Source organism: Macaca thibetana, chromosome 7 (assembly GCF_024542745.1).
Source record: "Macaca thibetana thibetana isolate TM-01 chromosome 7, ASM2454274v1, whole genome shotgun sequence".
Taxonomy (NCBI): Eukaryota; Metazoa; Chordata; class Mammalia; order Primates; family Cercopithecidae; genus Macaca; species Macaca thibetana.
Genome location: NC_065584.1, coordinates 4,040,097 through 4,058,950, shown reverse-complemented (window position 1 = coordinate 4,058,950; position 18,854 = coordinate 4,040,097). Strand labels below are relative to the sequence as shown.

At 42.4% G+C, this 18,854-nt stretch overlaps 1 protein-coding gene across 12 annotated transcripts in view; it reads left to right on the top strand.

Moving 5' to 3' along the window:
• Positions 1 to 18,854, top strand: part of MARK3 (microtubule affinity regulating kinase 3) — a 118,178-nt gene that overhangs the window by 20,938 nt on the left and 78,386 nt on the right. For 11 of the 12 annotated variants that reach the window (XM_050798381.1, XM_050798379.1, XM_050798374.1 and 8 more), the window contains exon 3: positions 17,102 to 17,155. In XM_050798381.1, the coding sequence (XP_050654338.1) occupies positions 17,102 to 17,155 (54 nt within the window). Of the gene's footprint in view, positions 1 to 17,101; positions 17,156 to 18,854 lie in introns of those variants that run through there. The other variant, XM_050798382.1, reaches the window with a different exon arrangement.

The following is an 18,854-nucleotide window of genomic DNA, read 5'->3' as shown; positions in this document are numbered from 1 at the left end:
AAACCCCGTCTCTACTAAAAATACAAAAAACTAGCCGGGCGAGGTGGCGGGCGCCTGTAGTCCCAGCTACTCGGGAGACTGAGGCAGGAGAATGGCGTAAACCTGGGAAGCGGAGCTTGCAGTGAGCTGAGATCTGGCCACTGTACTCCAACCTGGGCGGCAGAGCGAGACTCTGTCTCAAAAAAAAAAAAAAAAAAAAAATTTTTTTTGTAGAGACAGGGTTCTCACCATGTTGCCCAGGCTGGTCTTGAACTTCTGAGCTCAAGCAGTCCTCCTCCCTTGACCTCCCCGAGTGTTGGGATTACAGGCATGAGCCACCATGCCTGACTAATTAAGCTGTTTCCTTTTTTTGGTGGTGGGAGGGTGGGGGTTGGGATGGAGTCTTGCGCTGTAGCCCAGGCCTGGAGTGCAGTGACATGGTCTCAGCTCACTGCACCCTCCGTCTCCCAGGTTCAAGCGATTCTCTTGACTCGGCCTCCCGAGTAGCTGGGATTACAGGCGCACACCACCACACCAGGCTGAATTTTTTTTTTTTTTTTTTAATTTTTAGTAGAGACGGGGTTTCATCATGTTGGTCAGCCTGGTCTTGAACTCCTGACCTCGTGATCTGCCCACCTCGGCCTCCCAAAGTGCTGGGATTACAGGCCTGAGCCACTGCGCCCATCTGGGAGTTCTTTTGCTTTCCCATTACTTTAAATGTTGGAAATATCATAGAGGGTTTAAATAATCTTTACTCTTAAAAATAGGTAATGTTTTGTTCTTTTTCAGTGGCAAATATCTGCCACCACAGTAAAAATTGTCTTTAACTTGAGGAATACACTTAATTTGTATGAGCTGATGTTACTTGCTTGCTAATCAATAGTATTGTCAATATTTACAAATTTATCTTCAAGAATTTTCTTAATTTAGTTTTCTCATAGCGTACGTTTAATCAGTTATTGTGTAGGAAGGCACATACTTTCCTAACCTTGGTGGAATGACTTTCTTATAGGCCCTATTCCTATTAATCAAAAAATATATGCATTAAAACCACAAAACTAACTCCCTCCTATTGTTCTATTTGTATGGTACAGAGCCTGTTTTGCTGCTTTTTTTTTTTTTTTTAGACGGAGTCTTGCTCTGTCACCAGGCTGGAGTGCAATGTTGTGATCTCAGCTCACTGCAACCTCCGCTCCTGGGTTCAAGCAGTTCTCCTGCCTCAGCCTCCTGAGTAGCTGGGACTACAGGCGTGTGCCACCATGCCCATCTAATTTTTGTATTTTTAGTAGAGACGGGGCTTCACCATGTTGGCCAGGATGGTCTCAACCTCTTGACCTAGTGATCTGCCCACCTCAGCCTCCCCAAATGCTGGGATTACAGGTGTGAGCTAGCATGCCCAACCTTTGATATAGTTTCTTGTATTTAGGTCTTTGCGCCTATTGTTTCCTGTACCTGAAGTACTCTTTACTCTTCTGTTTAGGGAACATTTCTGAGACATAATCATTGACAAATCCCCTTTCCCCAGGCATGGGATTCCATAAAAATCCCGATACTCCCCTTACACAGCACAATTTACATTGTATTGGAATTGCTCGTTTGTCTGTCTCCTCCTCTAGTCTGCAGGCTATCTCCAGTCTGTAGCGGAAGATGACAGAACTTAACACAGTGCTTGGAACCTGTTAGGTACTTAATAAATATTTGTTAAATGAATGTAATAATACTGTTTTTTGGCGGGGGGCGGGTGGCAACAGAATCTCACTCTGTTGCCCAGGCTGGAGTGCAGTGGCGTGATCTTGACTTACTGCAACCTCCTGCCTCCTGGGTTCAAGCTATTCTCCTGCCTTAGCCTCCCGAGTAGCTGGGATTTCAGGCACCTGCCACCACACCCAACTGGTTTTTTGTATTTTTAGTAGAGAGGGGGTTTCACCATGTTGGCCAGGCTGGTCTCAAACTCCTGACGTCAGGTGATCCACCCACCTTGGCCTCCCAGAGTGCTGGGATTACAGGTGTGAGTCACCGTGCCTGGCCTGACTTGATGGAAGCTTTTAAAACAAATACTCTCCCTGTGCAGGATCCTCCTGATAGATGTGCCATCAGGAGGGTCCAAGACTGTGACACGTAGCATTCATGCCTGCAGCCCACCAGGCCTGGGGCTGCAAGAGCATGAGCCCCGGATCCGTCATCTGTCAGCAAGCATCCTCTGTTTGAAGCAGTGTGCCCTGTAAATATTCTCATTTCCTGTGTGTGCTGAGACTTGGAAAAGATTGGGAAGCACTGGACTATGCTAACTGGATTTTTAAAAGACTGTTGCCAGAAATTTGCCTCTTGACAGTTCATCAATTTTAGTGATAAAATCCTTGTGGATTTTTAGTTAAGACTCGTTGTTGAGCTGCTATAGACTGCTTTTGGAATCTGTAAACAGCTTGTGTGGGCAGAGCTGTCCTTGTTGTCCTTGATTAAAGCTTTCTTGAGATAAGGAACCAGACCTCTGAGTTTCTTAGTTCCCACTAGTTCCAAGTAGCTACTTGCCAGCTTCCTTATGTGGGCAGAGATGGTGGGCTAAGACAGCATTGGGACAGACACACCCTCTCCCATTTACCTTACCTAACTAACATTGTCTGGAGTCTGGCCTGTGGTGTTTACTTCTAGTAGATTCTTTCTCTAGAAATGCTTGAATATGACTAGCAGAGTGGTTTAATGTAAAAATTTTCTCAGTTTTTTTAAAACTTTGAACAAGTTCTCACTCATAGGTGGGAGTTGAACAGTGAGAACACGTGGACACAGGGAGGGGAACATCACACACCAGGGCCTGTCAGGGGGTGAGGGTCAAGGGGAGGGATAGCATTAGTAGAAATGCCTAATGTAGATGATGGGTTGATGGGTGCAGCAAACCACCATGGCACGTGTATACCTGTGTAACAAACCTGCACGTTCTGCACATGTATCCCAGAACTTAAAAGAAAAATCTTTTGAACAAAATCATTTTACTCTTTTTTTTTTTTTTTTTTTTGCCTATTGTAGATATGACATAAAATGTAAACATTATAGAAATTAATTATGTAGAAAGTAAGTTCCTTGAAATTTATCTCTTCAAAGACAGTCACTTTCAGCAGTTTGGTATATATTCCCAGAGTTTTCTATATAAACATTAACTTTAAAAAAAATTTAACAAAAAGGGACTTATATGGGACATGATGATAGGTTTTTTTTTTACTTAGTAATGTACCTTGACCGTGTCTGGATCTTAGTACTCATAGATCTGACATATTAGTTTAAAGGCAACATAGCCTCCCTGGGTATGGTGGTGCCATAGTTTATTTCCTGTCAGTGGGCATTAGGGTTGTTTCTGAGTTTTTGTTGTTACGAACAGATCTGCAGTGGACATTCTTTAGCATTGTGTGTCCTTGTTAGGTGTTTCTGCAGGATAATTCCTAGAAATGGAAGTCCTAGGTCAAAGTGGATGAATATTTGACATTGTAATAGATACTAATAAATTGGTTTTGAATAAAAAGTGATGTATCTACTTTATTATCCTACCAAAATGAATGAGAGTGTTCATTTTCCTACATGCTTCTACACTGTAGATAATTTTTGTCTATCTGAATGTCTTAGTCTGTTTTTGCTGCTGTAACACAATACCAGAGACTAGGTAATTTATAAAGATAAGAAATTTATTTCTTACAGTTGTGGAGGCTGGGAAGTCCAAGATCCAGGGGCTGCATCTGGCCAGGACCTTCTTGATACATGAAGGGCGTGATGGAAGGGCAAAGGGTGGGGAGCAGCGGGGAGGGAAGAGAAGAGGAGGAGAAAGGAAGAAAAGAGGGCAGAGCCCTTGCAGTCTGATTGCCTCTGCAGGGCCCCATGTCTTAGTACTACTGCAATAGCAATTACATTTCAACATGAGTTTGGAAGGGGATATTCATTCAAACCATAGCACATATGGACAAAAAAAGGGTGTAGAAAAAGCCAGAAGTTGCTTTTTCCCTTTTCACAACTTAGATTTATGATCTTTTTATATATTTTTGTCATTCATAATTTCTTTTTGAAGCAAGTTCCCTGGCCCCCCACAGTAGCTCATGCCTGTATTCCTAGTGCTTTGGGAGACCAAGGCAGGAGGATCACTTGAGCCCAGGAGTACAAGGCTGCATTGCGCTATGATTGTATCACTGTACTCCAGCCTGGGCAACAGAGGACACTCTCTAAAATAAATAAAAATAAAACAAGTTTCCTGTTTATATCCTTTATTCATTTTTCTTTTTTTTAATCTTAGTGAAGTTAAACCCTTTATGTTTCAGTCATCTGTCTGATATGTCTGTTAATGTAGGTTATGAATATCTTTCCCTAGATTGCTTCTTTTAACTGTTTATGATGTCTTGTTTGTGGGAAGTTTTAAAGTATTTTTGTGGCAAAATCATTTAATCTTTTTCTTTATTACATTTGGGTTTCATGTCTTCGTGAAGATTTGTCCCATGACTTAAAAAACAGTTCTGTAGGCCGGGCGCGGTGGCTCACGCCTGTAATCCCAGCACTTTGGGGGGCCGAGGCGGGTGGATCACCAGATCAGGAGATCGAGACCATCCTGGTTAACACGGTGAAACCCTGTCTGTACTAAAAATACAAAAAATTAGCCAGGCGTGGTGGCGGGCGCCTGTAGTCCCGGCTACTCTGGAGGCTGAGGCATGAGAATGGCGTGAACCCGGGAGGTAGAGCTTGCAGTGAGCCAAGATCACGCCACTGCACTCCAGCCTGGTTGTGGTGAGCCACCGCACCCGGCTACTTAGTACTTTTCTCAGCTAACATCTTTATTTTTGTCAGTGTTCTCTTGCCCTGTGATGGGAATGTGATGTATCTTGCCTGTTGAAGAACTAAAACCTCTGAAGAAAACCCAGAGGGTTACGGGAAGAGTGGCATTGATGATTTGGGGACTTAATTCATTCTGAGTTAGTATAAGTTAAAGGGTTACTGTGTATTATGTTGAGAGTTTTAACTGCTGTCCTTGGGGTTAGAACAGAGATGTAGAATTATATAGTGAAAAGAATTTTCTAAAAGAAGGGAATAGGGACAATCTGTATCATGCATTTAAGTCACAAGGATGTTGTGAACATAAAAGATACTCATGAAGGCTGTGCGCGGTGGCTCATGCCTGTAATTCCAGCACTTTGGGAGGCCGAGGTGGGCCGATCACAAGGTCAAGAGATTGAGACCTGAGGTCAGGAGTTCAAGACCAACCTGACCAATATGATGAAACCCCGTCTCTACTAAAAATACAAAAATTAGCCAGGTGTGGTGACACACACCTGTAGTCCCGGCTACTTGGGAGTCTGAGGCAGGAGAATCACTTGAACCCAGGAGGCGGAGGTTGCAGTGAGCCGGGATCACGCCACTGCACTCCAGCCTAGGTAACAGAGCGAGACTCTGTTTCAAAAAAGAAAGAAAAAAAGTGTGTGTGTGTCTCCTCTCCGCAGCTCACTCTTTGATCATTTTCATCTGTTTGTTGTTGTTGTTTTTACAGCATCTAGCTCTTGGCTTTTTTTTTTAAGCTTTTTTATAAAGTAGATTTTCGTTCCTTGCATTGTTTCTCTTTCTTTTTGGGGTTCTTTCTTGTTAACCTCTCTTTCATGTAGAGACTTTCTGTGGTAGTCTGTTAGCCTCTGGTTGTTGGTACCTAATGTGGAGCCCTAAGCGTCTGATCACAAGCTGTGTTTGTATGAATAGGACATGTTTGACCACAGAGCTTTCCTATTGGGAGTTGTCTGGTGCTTTTATTGAAGACCCCAGATATTTGTGTCCTTAGATTTCTGAGAGTATTCAGTTTCTCTAGATAAGAACCTTCTCTTCTGCTTGGGAGGAACAGATGATCCCACCCCTCAATCACTGAGTCCTCCCCCTCCTGCGTTTTCATCTGGTGCTTCACTCCTGTCCTCTCTCTACTAGGCCTATTGAAACCCCATTTCTTCATCCTGGGGTGTGTGAAACTTCCTGAGACTTTGCATAAATGGTTATATGTTTAGTCACGAGTTTGTTGGTGAAGACTATGTTAACAACTTTACAGAAAGTTTGGAGAATAGAGAAGAAAAAAACCCCCACAATCCTAATATTCTGAATACCATTTTCGTTTTTGTGTATTTTCCATATACATGTTTTTTCAACATATATATATATATATATATATATATTTTTTTTTTTTTTTTTTTTTTTTTTTTTGAGATGGAGTCTTGCTCTGTTGCCCAGGCTGGACTGCAGTGGCCGGATCTCAGCTCACTGCAAGCTCCGCCTCCCGGGTTTACGCCATTCTCCTGCCTCAGCCTCCCGAGCAGCTGGGACTACAGGCGCCCGCCACCTCGCCCGGCTAGATTTTTGTATTTTTTAGTAGAGACGGGGTTTCACCGTGTTAGCCAGGATGGTCTCGATCTCCTGACCTTGTGATCCGCCCGTCTCGGCCTCCCAAAGTGCTGGGATTACAGGCTTGAGCCACCGCGCCCGGCCCTCAACATATATTTGATTATAATTTTGTATCTTGTTTTTTCCGCCCTTGGAATTTTATCCAAAGCAGTTTTCTATGTTGCCACTAATCATCATAATTGTTCGTTTCAGTGGTTATGTACAATGCCATTGATGAGAACAGCAGTTCTCAAACATTTCTGTCTCAGAACTCCTTTAAACTGAAAATTGAGGCCGGGCGTGGTGACTCAACACCTGTAATCCCAGCGGTTTGGGAGGCCGAGAAGGGTGGATCATGAGGTCAGGAGATTGAGACCATCCTGGCTAACACGGTGAAACCCCGTCTCTACTAAAAATACAAAAACAAAATTAGCTGGGCGAGGTGGCGGGCGCCTGTAGTCCCAGCTACCAGGAGGCTGAGGCAGAAGAATGGCGTGAACCTGGGAAGCGGAGCTTTCAGTGAGCCGAGATTGTGCCACTGTACTTCAGCCTGGGTGACACAGCGAGACCCTGTCTCATAAATAAATAAATAAATAAATGGAAAATTGAGAAATCCCCAAAGCTTTTATTTATTAGGGTTATATGTATTGATAGCTGCTGAATTAGAAGTTATTACTTAGGAACTTAAAATATATATTAATTCATTAAAAATAATCCTATTACATGGTAATGAAGTAACATATTTTTATGAAAAACAACTATTTTCCAAAGCAAATTATTGAGAAGAGTGACATTGTTTAAATTTTTTGCAAAGCCCTTTAATGTCTGGCCTAATAGAAGTTAGCTGGGTTCCTGTGTCTACTCTGCATTCCCACTATTTCAATATGTTGTTTTGGTTGAAGTGTGTGAAGAAATGTAGCTACAGAAGGAAGGGAGTATATTAATACCCTTTTCAGGTGATTGTGGATATCGTTCTTTGACATTATACCAAAACTCAGCAAGTAGTTTCTTGGGGGTAGGTAGACAGAGGTGAATTGAATTTTTATTCAAAACAACTGTAGTCACTGACAAAAAAATGTTAAAACCCAGAATGATTTGCTTCAATTAAAAATTAATTATATCCCAAGAGCAGGGGTCTACCAGGTTGTCTTAGGGGAGGGGTGAACTGGCCCAGGTCGGAAATGGAGCAGGTCAAAACTCCCCTGCTGATCAGGGTGATGAGGATTGGGATCAAGATTGCTCCTGTGAATAGCCACTGCCTGCAGAACATAGCGAGATCCTGTCTCTTAAGAAAAAGAAACAGAAACTTTTGGAAACAAACAGACAAGAGTGAAAGAAAGCCTTGGTGTAAGATATAATTTACATATTCTATATAAGATATAGACTACATATATAACTAAAAAAGCATAAAAACAGTCAGCATGCTTTTAGTACAACCTGGAGGTATAGTTAATGTGCGGGAAAAAAGCTCCATATAAACCTAATCCCTATACATAAAAAGTCACTTAATTCCACAGTTTTGAACATTTTGTTTTTCTTTTTGAGATAGGGTCTTGCTCTGTCGCCCAGTCTGGAGTGCAGTGGTGCAATCTCACCTCACTGCAGCTCTCTACCTCCTGAGCCCAAGCAATCCTTCCACCTCAGCCTCCTGAGTAGCTGGGACCAGAGGTGTGTGCCACCACATCTGGCTGATTTTTTGTATTTTCTTTAGAGACGAAGCATCCCCATGTTGCTCAGGCTGGTCTTGAACTCCTGGGCTGAAGTGATCCTTCCACCTGGGCCTCCCAAAGTGCTGGGGTTAAAGGGATGAGCCACCACACCTGGCCAACACTTTGTGTGTGTGTGTGGGGGGGGGTAAAATACATGCAACATGAAAGTTATAATTTTAACCCTTTTTTAAGTGTGTGGTTCAGTGACATCAAGTATATGTACATTTGTTGGGCAACTTCACCACTATTCATTTCCAGGCAGATAGTTAATACTTATTTTTTTGTGGTTTCTATATTTGCAAATTTACCTGTTCGATAAAATTTATTTGTAACCCCAGAATCAGTACAGTGCTTTGGTAATCCTTTTTGGACATATGCAGAACGGTGAAAAATATGCACATCCCTAGCTGAGGTTCAACAAGGGGACACTTTGCTTTCTTATTTCAGTCTTCATGCTGTAAACCAGTGTCTTTTTTGTGATCTATTTAATGCCTTTTTTTTTTCATTTTTGTACTTTTTGTTGATGATTTTGCTGTTTAAAATGGGCCCCAATCTTACTGCTGAAGTGCTGTCTAGTCTTCCTAATGCATACTTGAGTGAAACTTACCTAACACGTGCGTTTTCTTTCTAAGGCATCTCATGGCCTTGCCATGGATAAAACTCTAGACAGTTGAGTTTTTCCTTGCACTGTGTATGGCTGTGATGCTTTACAAAGAAGATGCATGTGTTACAAGTTTCACTCAGTGCGTTACAGTGCTGTGGCTGTGAATTCAGTGTTAACCAATCATACATAGTAAAGAAGGTGTTCTTAAACAGACACAAACATAAAACAAACTTATGTATTGATCAGTTGATGCAAAATGTTGTGACCAGAGGCTTGCAGAAACCTAATCCCCTAGAAGCAATGATTTAGTATTCACCAATTCAATGAGCACAGTAACTTCATAGAATGAACAACCAGAATTGACTGTAGCTCCTTTTTTGAAAGAAGAGGCTTAATTATGGAGAAAGACATCAGGAAAAATCACAGGCTTTCCTCATTTGTGTGATTTTTCATTCTGTTCCTGTCTTCAAGAGTGGAGCCCTAAGAAGAAAACTGAGAACTCCCAGTAAATAGGTAACGAGTGCCTGGCTTAGCCTCATAGAGGCCAGAGGAACATTGGCCTTTACACTGGGACATTCCACACACATAACGCAGAGTTGTTTTCTATGGACAGTTGAGTTTTTCCTTTTCCAAGCATATTCTAGGGTTGACTTTCTGTGCCCTACTACATGTGCCACTGTACTGCTGTCAGATTTTTATCTCCCAGAAATTCTTTGAAGTCACTTGTCTTCTGGTGGCACCCCTTCCCTTCTCTTGGCCATTCTTTGTCATTTGGTCTTTGTTCTTCAGTTGGGCCTATCAGGTGTCAGGAGAGAGAAATGCATGTGATCAGTATGCCATCTTTAACCAGTGTCCTCATTATGGTTATGAAAATAAGTTTTCATGTAATTATTTTTATTCAAGTTACATATTACACACAGTTTAAAGAGTCAAGACTTGTTACAAAGCAGTCCCCTAGACTCACCTGTTTCCTTGTCTCCCAAGATGGCCACTTTTAATCTGTTAAAATGATTCTTTAGTTTTTTAAATGATTCTTTCATACTTTATAACATCCTTGTAGTCTTACTTGTTTTTCAGGTTTAGGCATTATCTATTGACATTTTATTTAAAGTCATCATTGACTTTAAAAAACACAAAAACTCTTTACTGAAATGTAAATGTTGGGTGCAATGGCTCATGTCTGAATCCCAGCACTTTGGGAGGCCGAGGCAGGTGGATTACCTGAAGTCAGGAGTTCGAGACCAGCCTGACCAACATGGTGAAACCCTGTCTCTATTAAAAATACAAAAATTAGCTGGGCATGGTGTGTGTGCCTATAGTCCCAGCTACTTGAGAGGCTGAGACAGGAGAATAGCTTGAACCCAGGAGGCGGAGGTTGCAGTGAGCTGAGATCGCGCCACTGCATTCCAGCCTGGGTGACAGAGCGAGACTCCATTTCAAAAAAAAAAAAACAAAAAGAAACGTAACACACATAAAAAGTGCCCAAATCATAAGTGTACAGCTTGATGAATTATCACAAAGTAAACACATTTGAATAACCATGACCCAGGCAAAAAATATACTGTGACCCACACCCTAAAAGCCTCCCTTTGGCCTCCTTCAGATCTCTTCACTACCCCACCTCTTCAGGTGAACCCCTGTGCCACCTTCTAATACCATAGGTTTTGTCTGTCCTTTTAACATTGTACTAATAGAATGTTAGAGTATATTAATAATAGTGTATTATTTTGTGTCTATTTCTTTTACTCTATTTCATGCTTGTGATATTCTTCCATGTTGAGGTTTTCATTTGTAACCAACTATTGTAGTTGTTTGACTTGGTCTCCATTTGCTATGGATTGAATTGTATGCCTCAAAATTCATATGTGTAAGCCCTAACCCCCAGTGTGACTGTATTTGGTGATAGAGTCTTTATAGAAGGTTAAGTGAAGTTGTAAGTATGAACGCTGGTTGATAGGATTAGTGTTACTACATGAAGAGACACCAGAGAGGTAGCTTTCTCCACCACATGAGAACACAGGGGAGAGGGTGGCCATCAGCAAGCCAGGAAGAAGGTCCCCTCAGAACTGTGAGAAAATAAATTACTGGTAAGTCCCACAGTGTGTGGTATTTTGGTTATGGCAGCCCATGCTGACTAATGCATCATTCTTCAGGCCACTCTGTCCCCCTAAAGGACTTGGAGTCTTTTTTTTTTTTTTTTTTTGCCTCCTCTTTTAGTGGCTGTGAATGCTGTAACACTTTCAGAAGCAGGGTGTTAGGATCTTTTGACCGTTAGTGAACCAACAGAAAGCGGAAGATAAGGATTTTTCTCCAGTGAGTGTTTGCTGTGAATCTGTTGGGAGAAGCCCTTCTCATGTATGAGCTGTCTCTATCCCTATTTTGTAATTTTCCACTTTCCTGCTGGCATCAGAGTGAATGTAAATGGAGTTTCCCAGAAATTTCCACAGCAAGTGGCTTTCTCACTTAGTGAGCCCCCTTGGTGTTTGTTATGTCTCCCTTTACCCAACCCCACAATCACTGGAATGAAGGGGTGGTCTTCTCTCCAGTCTATACCTTTCTGAGGCACTGCAGTTGGGTATACCCCAGTTACCACTTGTTTTGGTGACCCCAAGGTTTCAGCTTTGCCTGAGCTCTCCAGGCTCCAGCTCTGGGCCAAGGTGATTTTGGTGGAGTCATCCCAGCAGGGAGCTAGGAGGAAGAAGAGATTAGGAACTCCCGCTCAGGCTTCTTTGCTGCACATACACATGTCACATCAAATGATGATGTTTCACTCTGGGGACATGGTTGCTTTTGATAAAATGACTTTTCTACAGTTTGGTTAAGCTGAATGAAACATTTGAGCTCCTATTTTTGTTTCAGATGCTATTGAATAGCTGTATCTGAAGATAAACGTGTGTAAGAACAGAATCAGGCCGGGCAAGATGGCTCATGCCTGTAATTCCAGCACTTTGGGAGGCTGAGGTGGGCAGATCACCTGAGGTCAGGAGTTCAAGACCAGCCTGGCCAACATGGTGAAACCCTGTCTCTACTAAAAAAATACAAAAATTAGCTGGGCATAGTGGCATGTGCCCATAATCCCAGCTACTTAGGGGAGGCCAAGGCAAGAGAATCGCTTGAACCCGGGAGGCGGAGGTTGCAGTGAGCCAAGATCATGCCACTGCGCTACAGCCTGGGCAACAGAGTGAGACCCTGTCTCAAGAAAAAGAAAAAAAAAAAAAAACAGAATCAGAATCTTTGGAATAGTGACCAGATGCCATGGCTCACGCCTGTAATCCTAGCATTTCGGGAGGCTGAGGTGGGCAGATCTCTTGAGCCCAGGAGTTTGAGACCAGCCTGGTTAAAATAAGGAGACCTCATTTCTACAAAAAAATTAGCGGGACGTGGTGGCATGTGCCTGTAGTTCTATCTACTCAAGAGGCTGAGGTGGGAGGATCATCTGAGCCTGGGGAAGTCGAGGCTGCAGTGAACTGTGATCATGTCACTGCACTCCAACCTGGACAACAGAGTGAGACCTATCTCAAAAAAAAAAAAAAAAAAAAAGAAAAAAAAATCTTTAGAATACGAGGAGGATATTGAGCAGGACCCTGAGAAACTAGTGATTAAGAGTCCAGGTGTGAAAATAGAAACCAGGTCTCAGGAGCTCAGAGAGAAGAACTGGAAAGATAGCATCTTTGATGGATTTGGCCATGAGGAGGAGGAGGAATAAAACAGAATGGAGGCCAGAAAAGAGTATGTATGTCTAAGGGTTTATTTGGAATTGGGAGATCCAGGTATACCATGTAAAATTGCTTATGAAGGTAAAGTTTGAAGAAAATTCATTCCACTTTGAGCTATGTAATTTTTAAAACCACATTATCTGTTAAAACACCAGAAGCCCTGTTTCTTGGTTACTAATTATGAGTATTCAAGGCCTCAGATCAACTCAGCATTTATTTTTATTTATTTTATTTTTTATTTTTATTTTATTTTATTTTTTGCATTTTTAGTAGAGACGGGGTTTCACCGTGTTAGCCAGGATGGTCTCGATCTCCTGACCTCGTGATCCACCCGCCTTGGTTTGAGATGGAGTCTTGCTCTCTTGCCATACTGGAGTGCAGTGGCACGATCTCGGCTCACTGCAACCTCCACCTCCCAGATTCAAGTAATTCTCCTGCCTTAGCCTCCCGAGTAGCTGGGATTACAGGCCCGTGCCGCCATGCCTAGCTAATTTTTTGTAGTTTTAGTAGAGATGGGGTTTATCATGTTGGCCAGGATGGTCTCTTATCTTCTGACTTCATGATCTGCCTGCCTCGGCCTCCCAAAGTGCTGAGACTACAGGCGTGAGCCACCATGCCTGACCTATTTATTTATTTATTTAATTTGATGGAATCTCATTCTTTTGCCCAAGCTGGAGTGCAGTGGCACCATCTTGGCTCACTATAACCTCCATCTCCAGGTTTCAAGTGATTTTCCTGCCTCAGCCTTTCAAGTAGCTGGTGGGATTATAGGCATCCGCCACCAAGCCTGGCTAATTTTTGTGTTTTTAGTAGAGACAGGGTTTCACCACGTAGGCCAGGCTGGTCTCAAACTCCTGACCTCGGGTGATCCACCCACCTCGGCCTCCCAAAGTGCTGGGATTACAGGCATGAGCCACCACACCCAGACAACTCAGCGTTTATTGAGTACTCCTTATGTGCCAATTAGGGCTATAAAGACAAATAAGATGTCTTTTCCCCAGTTGAGATATGCATAAGACAGTTTGTGTTTGCCTGTTTCAGTAGTCAGTATTTTCTTTTGCTTATTCAGTTTCCATTGACACTTATATTTTCCAAATACAAAATTAGAATTCCAACTTTGCGTTTTTCAGGCACACACACTCATTTATTCTACACTCCTTCCCCAGTTCTGATTTGCTTCCTCCTGAAAATGGTGGTGATGGCCCATCCACTCCAGGGTCAGAATTGCTGGGTGCCTTGTTGAAGTGATTTTTTTCTGTAGCTCCTCTGGAGGTTATAGACTCAGGGAATAAGTAATATGGTCAGGTGGAGGCTTTAGACCAAGTTAAGCAGGGTTTTTAAAACATGGTGTTCATGTACATAGTGCAGCCATTCTCAAAAGTATGGCATGGGGAGATCCCTGGAGGTTTTCTGAGACCCTTTTCAGGAGTCCGCAGAGTCAAAACTATTTTTGTGATACTATTAAAACATTTGCTTTTTTCATTCTCTCTCACAAGTGTAGAGTGGAATTTTCCAGAGGTTCCATGATGTGTGATATCACAACAGATCGAATGCAGAAGCTTGTATGAAAAGTTCATACAATATATATTATTTGTGTTATAATGGGCTTATTGTTATTTTGAAATCAGTTGTTAAATACTTTTTAAAATAATTTCTCAGTTTTTATTTGTATTATGATAAATATTCATTGATACAACCCACATTTGGGGAAATCAGTAATCTTTAAAAGTGTAAAAGGGACCAAAAAGTGTGAGAATGTTTGATGTAGAGAAACTGCAAGCTTCTTCCCTGGACTTTGGCTATAGATGCTTTCTTCAGTGGTGGGTCTTCTGGGCCCAGGTCCTGCAGGATGCCCAGTAGGAAGCAGAGCCTCTTTGATCTTATGGGGGTGGGCTCATTTGCTGTTCTGGAGCTCAGGTGCAAAGCTGTTACTTGATACTCCCTGGTCATGGCAAAGCCTCTCTCCACTTTTCTTCTCTTCTATTGTCACTTCCATTCTTTTCCCATTCTGGATACCCAGAGTCCATAGAAATCATTTTTACCTGACAGCGATAAGCTGACCAGAAGCTATAGAAGCTATAGTACTTCCTATATCCTAATGGTTTTAAAAAATACTGGCTGGGGCATACTAACCCTTTCTGAACAAAGGCTGCTAGGTGACCCTTTTGTTGCCTCTATATATATTCACTTGGTTAGCCCACAGATTGGTTTGGATCTAGTTCCCTTTCCTTCTTTACCTGCCCAAAGGGCTTTTCTATTTAAAAAAAAAAAAAAAAGTTTTTAAAGTTTTCAGATTCAATACCCAAGTATTTGTATGCTTATCCATCCCAGAGTCAGCTAAATTTAAAGTGTCAGTAAATTGTAAAGAAAAGATTTGCTACATTGCATATGTTTTTAGAAGTGCTTTCTGTGTATAATCTCTCTCTCTCTCTCTCTCTCTCTCTCTCTCTCTCTCGGTTTGGAGGAGATTTTCCCCTTGTCTATAAGTGACTTAAATATAAAATGTTATAACAATACATTTAGTAGTTTGAAGCCCCCAGATTTTCTTTTTTTTTTTTTTTTTTTTTTCTTTTAAGTGAAAGCAAGTTTATAAAAGAAGTAAAGAAACAGACCAGGCACTGTGGCTCTCACCTGTAATCCCAGCACTTGGGAAGGCCAAGGCGGGTGGATCACCTGGGGTCAGGAGTTCGAGACCAGCCTGGCCAACATGGTGAAACCCTGTCTCTACTGAAAATACAAAATTAGCCGGGCGTGGTGGTGCGCACCTGTAATCCCAGCTACTCCAGAGGCTGAGGCAGGAGAAACTATTAAAACTTGGGAGACGGAGGTTGCAGTGAGCCGAGATCATGCCACTGCTCTCCAGCCTGGGCAACAGAGGGAGACTGTCTCAAAAAAACAAAAACAAAAACAGAGGCCGGGCGCGGTGGCTCAAGCCTGTAATCCCGGCACTTTGGGAGGCCGAGACGGGCAGATCACGAGGTCAGGAGATCGAGACCATCCTGGCTAACATGGTGAAACCCCGTCTCTACTAAAAAAAAAATACAAAAAACTAGCCAGGCGCGGTGGCGGTCGCCTGTAGTCCCAGCTACTCGGGAGGCTGAGGCAGGAGAATGGCTTAAACCCGGGAGGCGGAGCTTGCAGTGAGCTGAGATCTGGCCACTGCACTCCAGCCTGGGCGACAGAGTGGGACTCCGTCTCAAAAAAAAAAAAAAAAGGAAAAAAAAAGAAGTAAATCAAAACCAAAGAATGGCTGCTCCATAGAGCAGCAGTATCAGCTGCTTGACTGAGTCTACTTTTAGGTATTTCTTGATTATATGCTAAACAAGGGGTGGATTATTCATGAGCTTTCTGGGAAAAGGGCAGAGATTTCCTGGAACTGAAGCTCCCTCCCCTTTTAGGGAACTGTTTAGGTAACTTCCCACAGTTGCCTTGGCATTTGTAAACTGTCGTGGTGGTGGTGGGAGTGTCTTTTAGCATGCTGATGCATTATAATTAGTGTATAATGAGGAGTGAGGACGACCAGAGGTCACTTTCATCGCCATCTTGGTTTTGGTGGGTTTTGGCCTGCTTCTTTCTTTACTGCATCCTGTTCTATCAGCAGAGTCTTTGTGACCTGTATCTTGTGCCAAGCTTCTCCTATCTCACCCTGTGAGTAAGAATGCCTAACCTCCTGGGAATGCAGCCCAGTAGGTCTCAGACTTATTTTACCCAGCCCCTTTTCAAGATGGAGTTGCTCTGGGTCAAACACTTCTGACATACTTCCCCCCCTCCCTTAATCCTTAAGAATTGTAGAGGGGGCCGGGCGCGGTGGCTCAAGCCTGTAATCCCAGCACTTTGGGAGGCCGAGACGGGCGGATCACAAGGTCAGGAGATCGAGACCATCCTGGCTAATATTTCGGTGAAACCTCGTCTCTACTAAAAAATACAAAAAACTAGCCGGGCGAGGTGGTGGGCGCCTGTAGTCCCAGCTACTCGGGAGGCTGAGGCAGGAGAATGGCTTAAACCCGGGAGGCGGAGCTTGCAGTGAGCTGAGATCCGGCCACTGCACTCCAGCCTGGGCTACAGAGCGAGACTCCGTCTCAAAAAAAAAAAAAAGGCCGGGTGCGGTGGCTCAAGCCTGTAATCCCCGCACTTTGGGAGGCCGAGATGGGCGGATCACGAGGTCAGGAGATCGAGACCATCCTGGCTAACACGGTGAAACCCCGTCTCTACTAAGAAATACAAAAAACTAGCTGGGCGAGGTGGCGGGCGCCTGTAGTCCCAGCTACTCGGGAGGCTGAGGCAGGAGAATGGCGTAAACCCGGGAGGCGGAGCTTGCAGTGAGCTGAGATCCGGCCACTGCACTCCAGCCTGGGCTACAGAGCGAGACTCCGTCTCAAAAAAAAAAAAAAAAGAATTGTAGACAGACAAAGGTCAATTATCTGTAACTTCAAGCCAAATATGGGTGATGATATTCCTGCCTATTAGGGTCTCTTGTATTTAGGGTAGAGAGAAGTTTAGTGAGAAAGCATTGGTATGGAAACCCTTATTTTCAGTTACACAATTTTATAAAGTTACAATTACAAAGTTAAATTGCTTTTTGTAACCAGCTGAGTTTTAGGTTTTGAGGTTTGCTGCTTGCTTGCTTGCTTCTTAATGCCATATATCTTGGCATTTATCAGTCCATAATTACTACATTCTTAAAATCCATAAATATTTTTTATTCTTTCTAGGTTGCAATAAAAATAATTGACAAAACTCAGTTGAATCCAACAAGTCTACAAAAGGTAAGATTGGTTCAATATCCAGTACTTTTTAAACGATTGTCAGTGCTAATTGCCATCTAATTTGTCCCTTAAATACCTCAACTGTTGTTTTTATTTTATGTTTAATGCCATAAAGCTTCCTATTCCTCAAATGAATGCAAGTTAATCTAGTATATCATAAAAAATTGTTGGGTTATTTTCGGTTGGAGATTATTTTTAAATGTTCTTAACAGCACAAACTAAAGGCTGTGCTTTTTTTTGTACTTTTTAATTGATATAGTTGTGCACGGCTATACTTTTTATTGAATACTCTTAATATTGACTAGAGTTTTTTAAAAATAATACAGTACAAAAATATTTTCATGTAATTGATATTGTGCAAATTTGTACCTTTCTTATAGCTAATACTGAAAATTTTAAAGTGAACACTTTGGCTTCCTTAAACCCTTGAACACCACATCTGATTAAGGAGTGATGATTAATATAAAAGGGAAGTGTTAAAGTAAAACTGAAAGTAGAAAAGCATGTTCATAAAGCAGTATTGCCATTGGTATCATTTAACGTAGATCAGGTCTTTGCCCTAGTGCCTTTTAGAATCACCTGGGCAGATTTTTGAAAGTCCTAACACTTACATAATAATGCCTAAGCAATTAGGTTGGGCCCAGACATAGGTATTTCACTCACTAGTAGGACATCAGCAAATAATTAATGATCTTCATAATAAAATTTTTCTAGTTCTTTTTAACTTTGCAAAGTCTTTTTACATACATCATTTGATTTCTAGATTTGACCTATAGTAGTTGAGGGGTACAGAGACCATGAACTGGGAACAGGAAGTACTGAATTTAAGTCCTGGCTCTGCCACTTAGCCAAATGTCTGACCTTGAACAAGGCACTTAACTTTTCTGGACCTTGGGTTTCTCATCTTTTTTTTTTTTTTCTTTTTTTTGAGACGGAGTCTCGCTATGTCTCCCAGGCTGGAGTGCAGTGGCGTGATCTCGGCTCACTGCAAGCTCCGCCTCCCGGGTTCACACCATTCTCCCGCCTCAGCCTCCCAAGTAGCTGAGACTACGGGCGCCCGCCACCACGCCCGGCTAGTTTTTTGTATTTTTAGTAGAGACGGGGTTTCACCATGTTAGCCAGGATAGTCTCGATCTCCTGACCTCGTGATCCACCCGCCTCGGCCTCCCAAAGTGCTGGGATTACAGGCTTGAGCCACCACGCCCGGCCGGGTTTCTCATCTTTAAAGGGAGATAATTTCATCTTATGATGGATGTGAGTATTAATAAAATAATGCATATAAAAGGGCTTTGTAAACTGCATAGCACTGTACAGTTGTGCAATATTTTGATAAGTGCAATGCTCTATATACATTTCTAATGTATTCCTCATGGTTATTTATATCCTGGTAATTTTGAAGCCCTGTCCCTGTTATGTGTGTGGGAGGTGGGTAGGGAGATAGACTTTCTCTGCACTAAAAATGTTATTTCAACAAGTGGTTCTTTGTGATCTGCAACCCATAATGGGCTTTAAGGCTTCTCCAGGTGGACATGAAACATCTAAAAATTCCAGTCCTTTGTCCTGAAGAGTAAATTTTATCTATTTCCTTAAACTTTCATATCTTCAGCTATCTAAGGATTTGGTACTAATAAATACACTAGGGGTTACTACAATTTGATATTCAGAACTAAAATTAACATACAAGGATGTTCACTGAGGG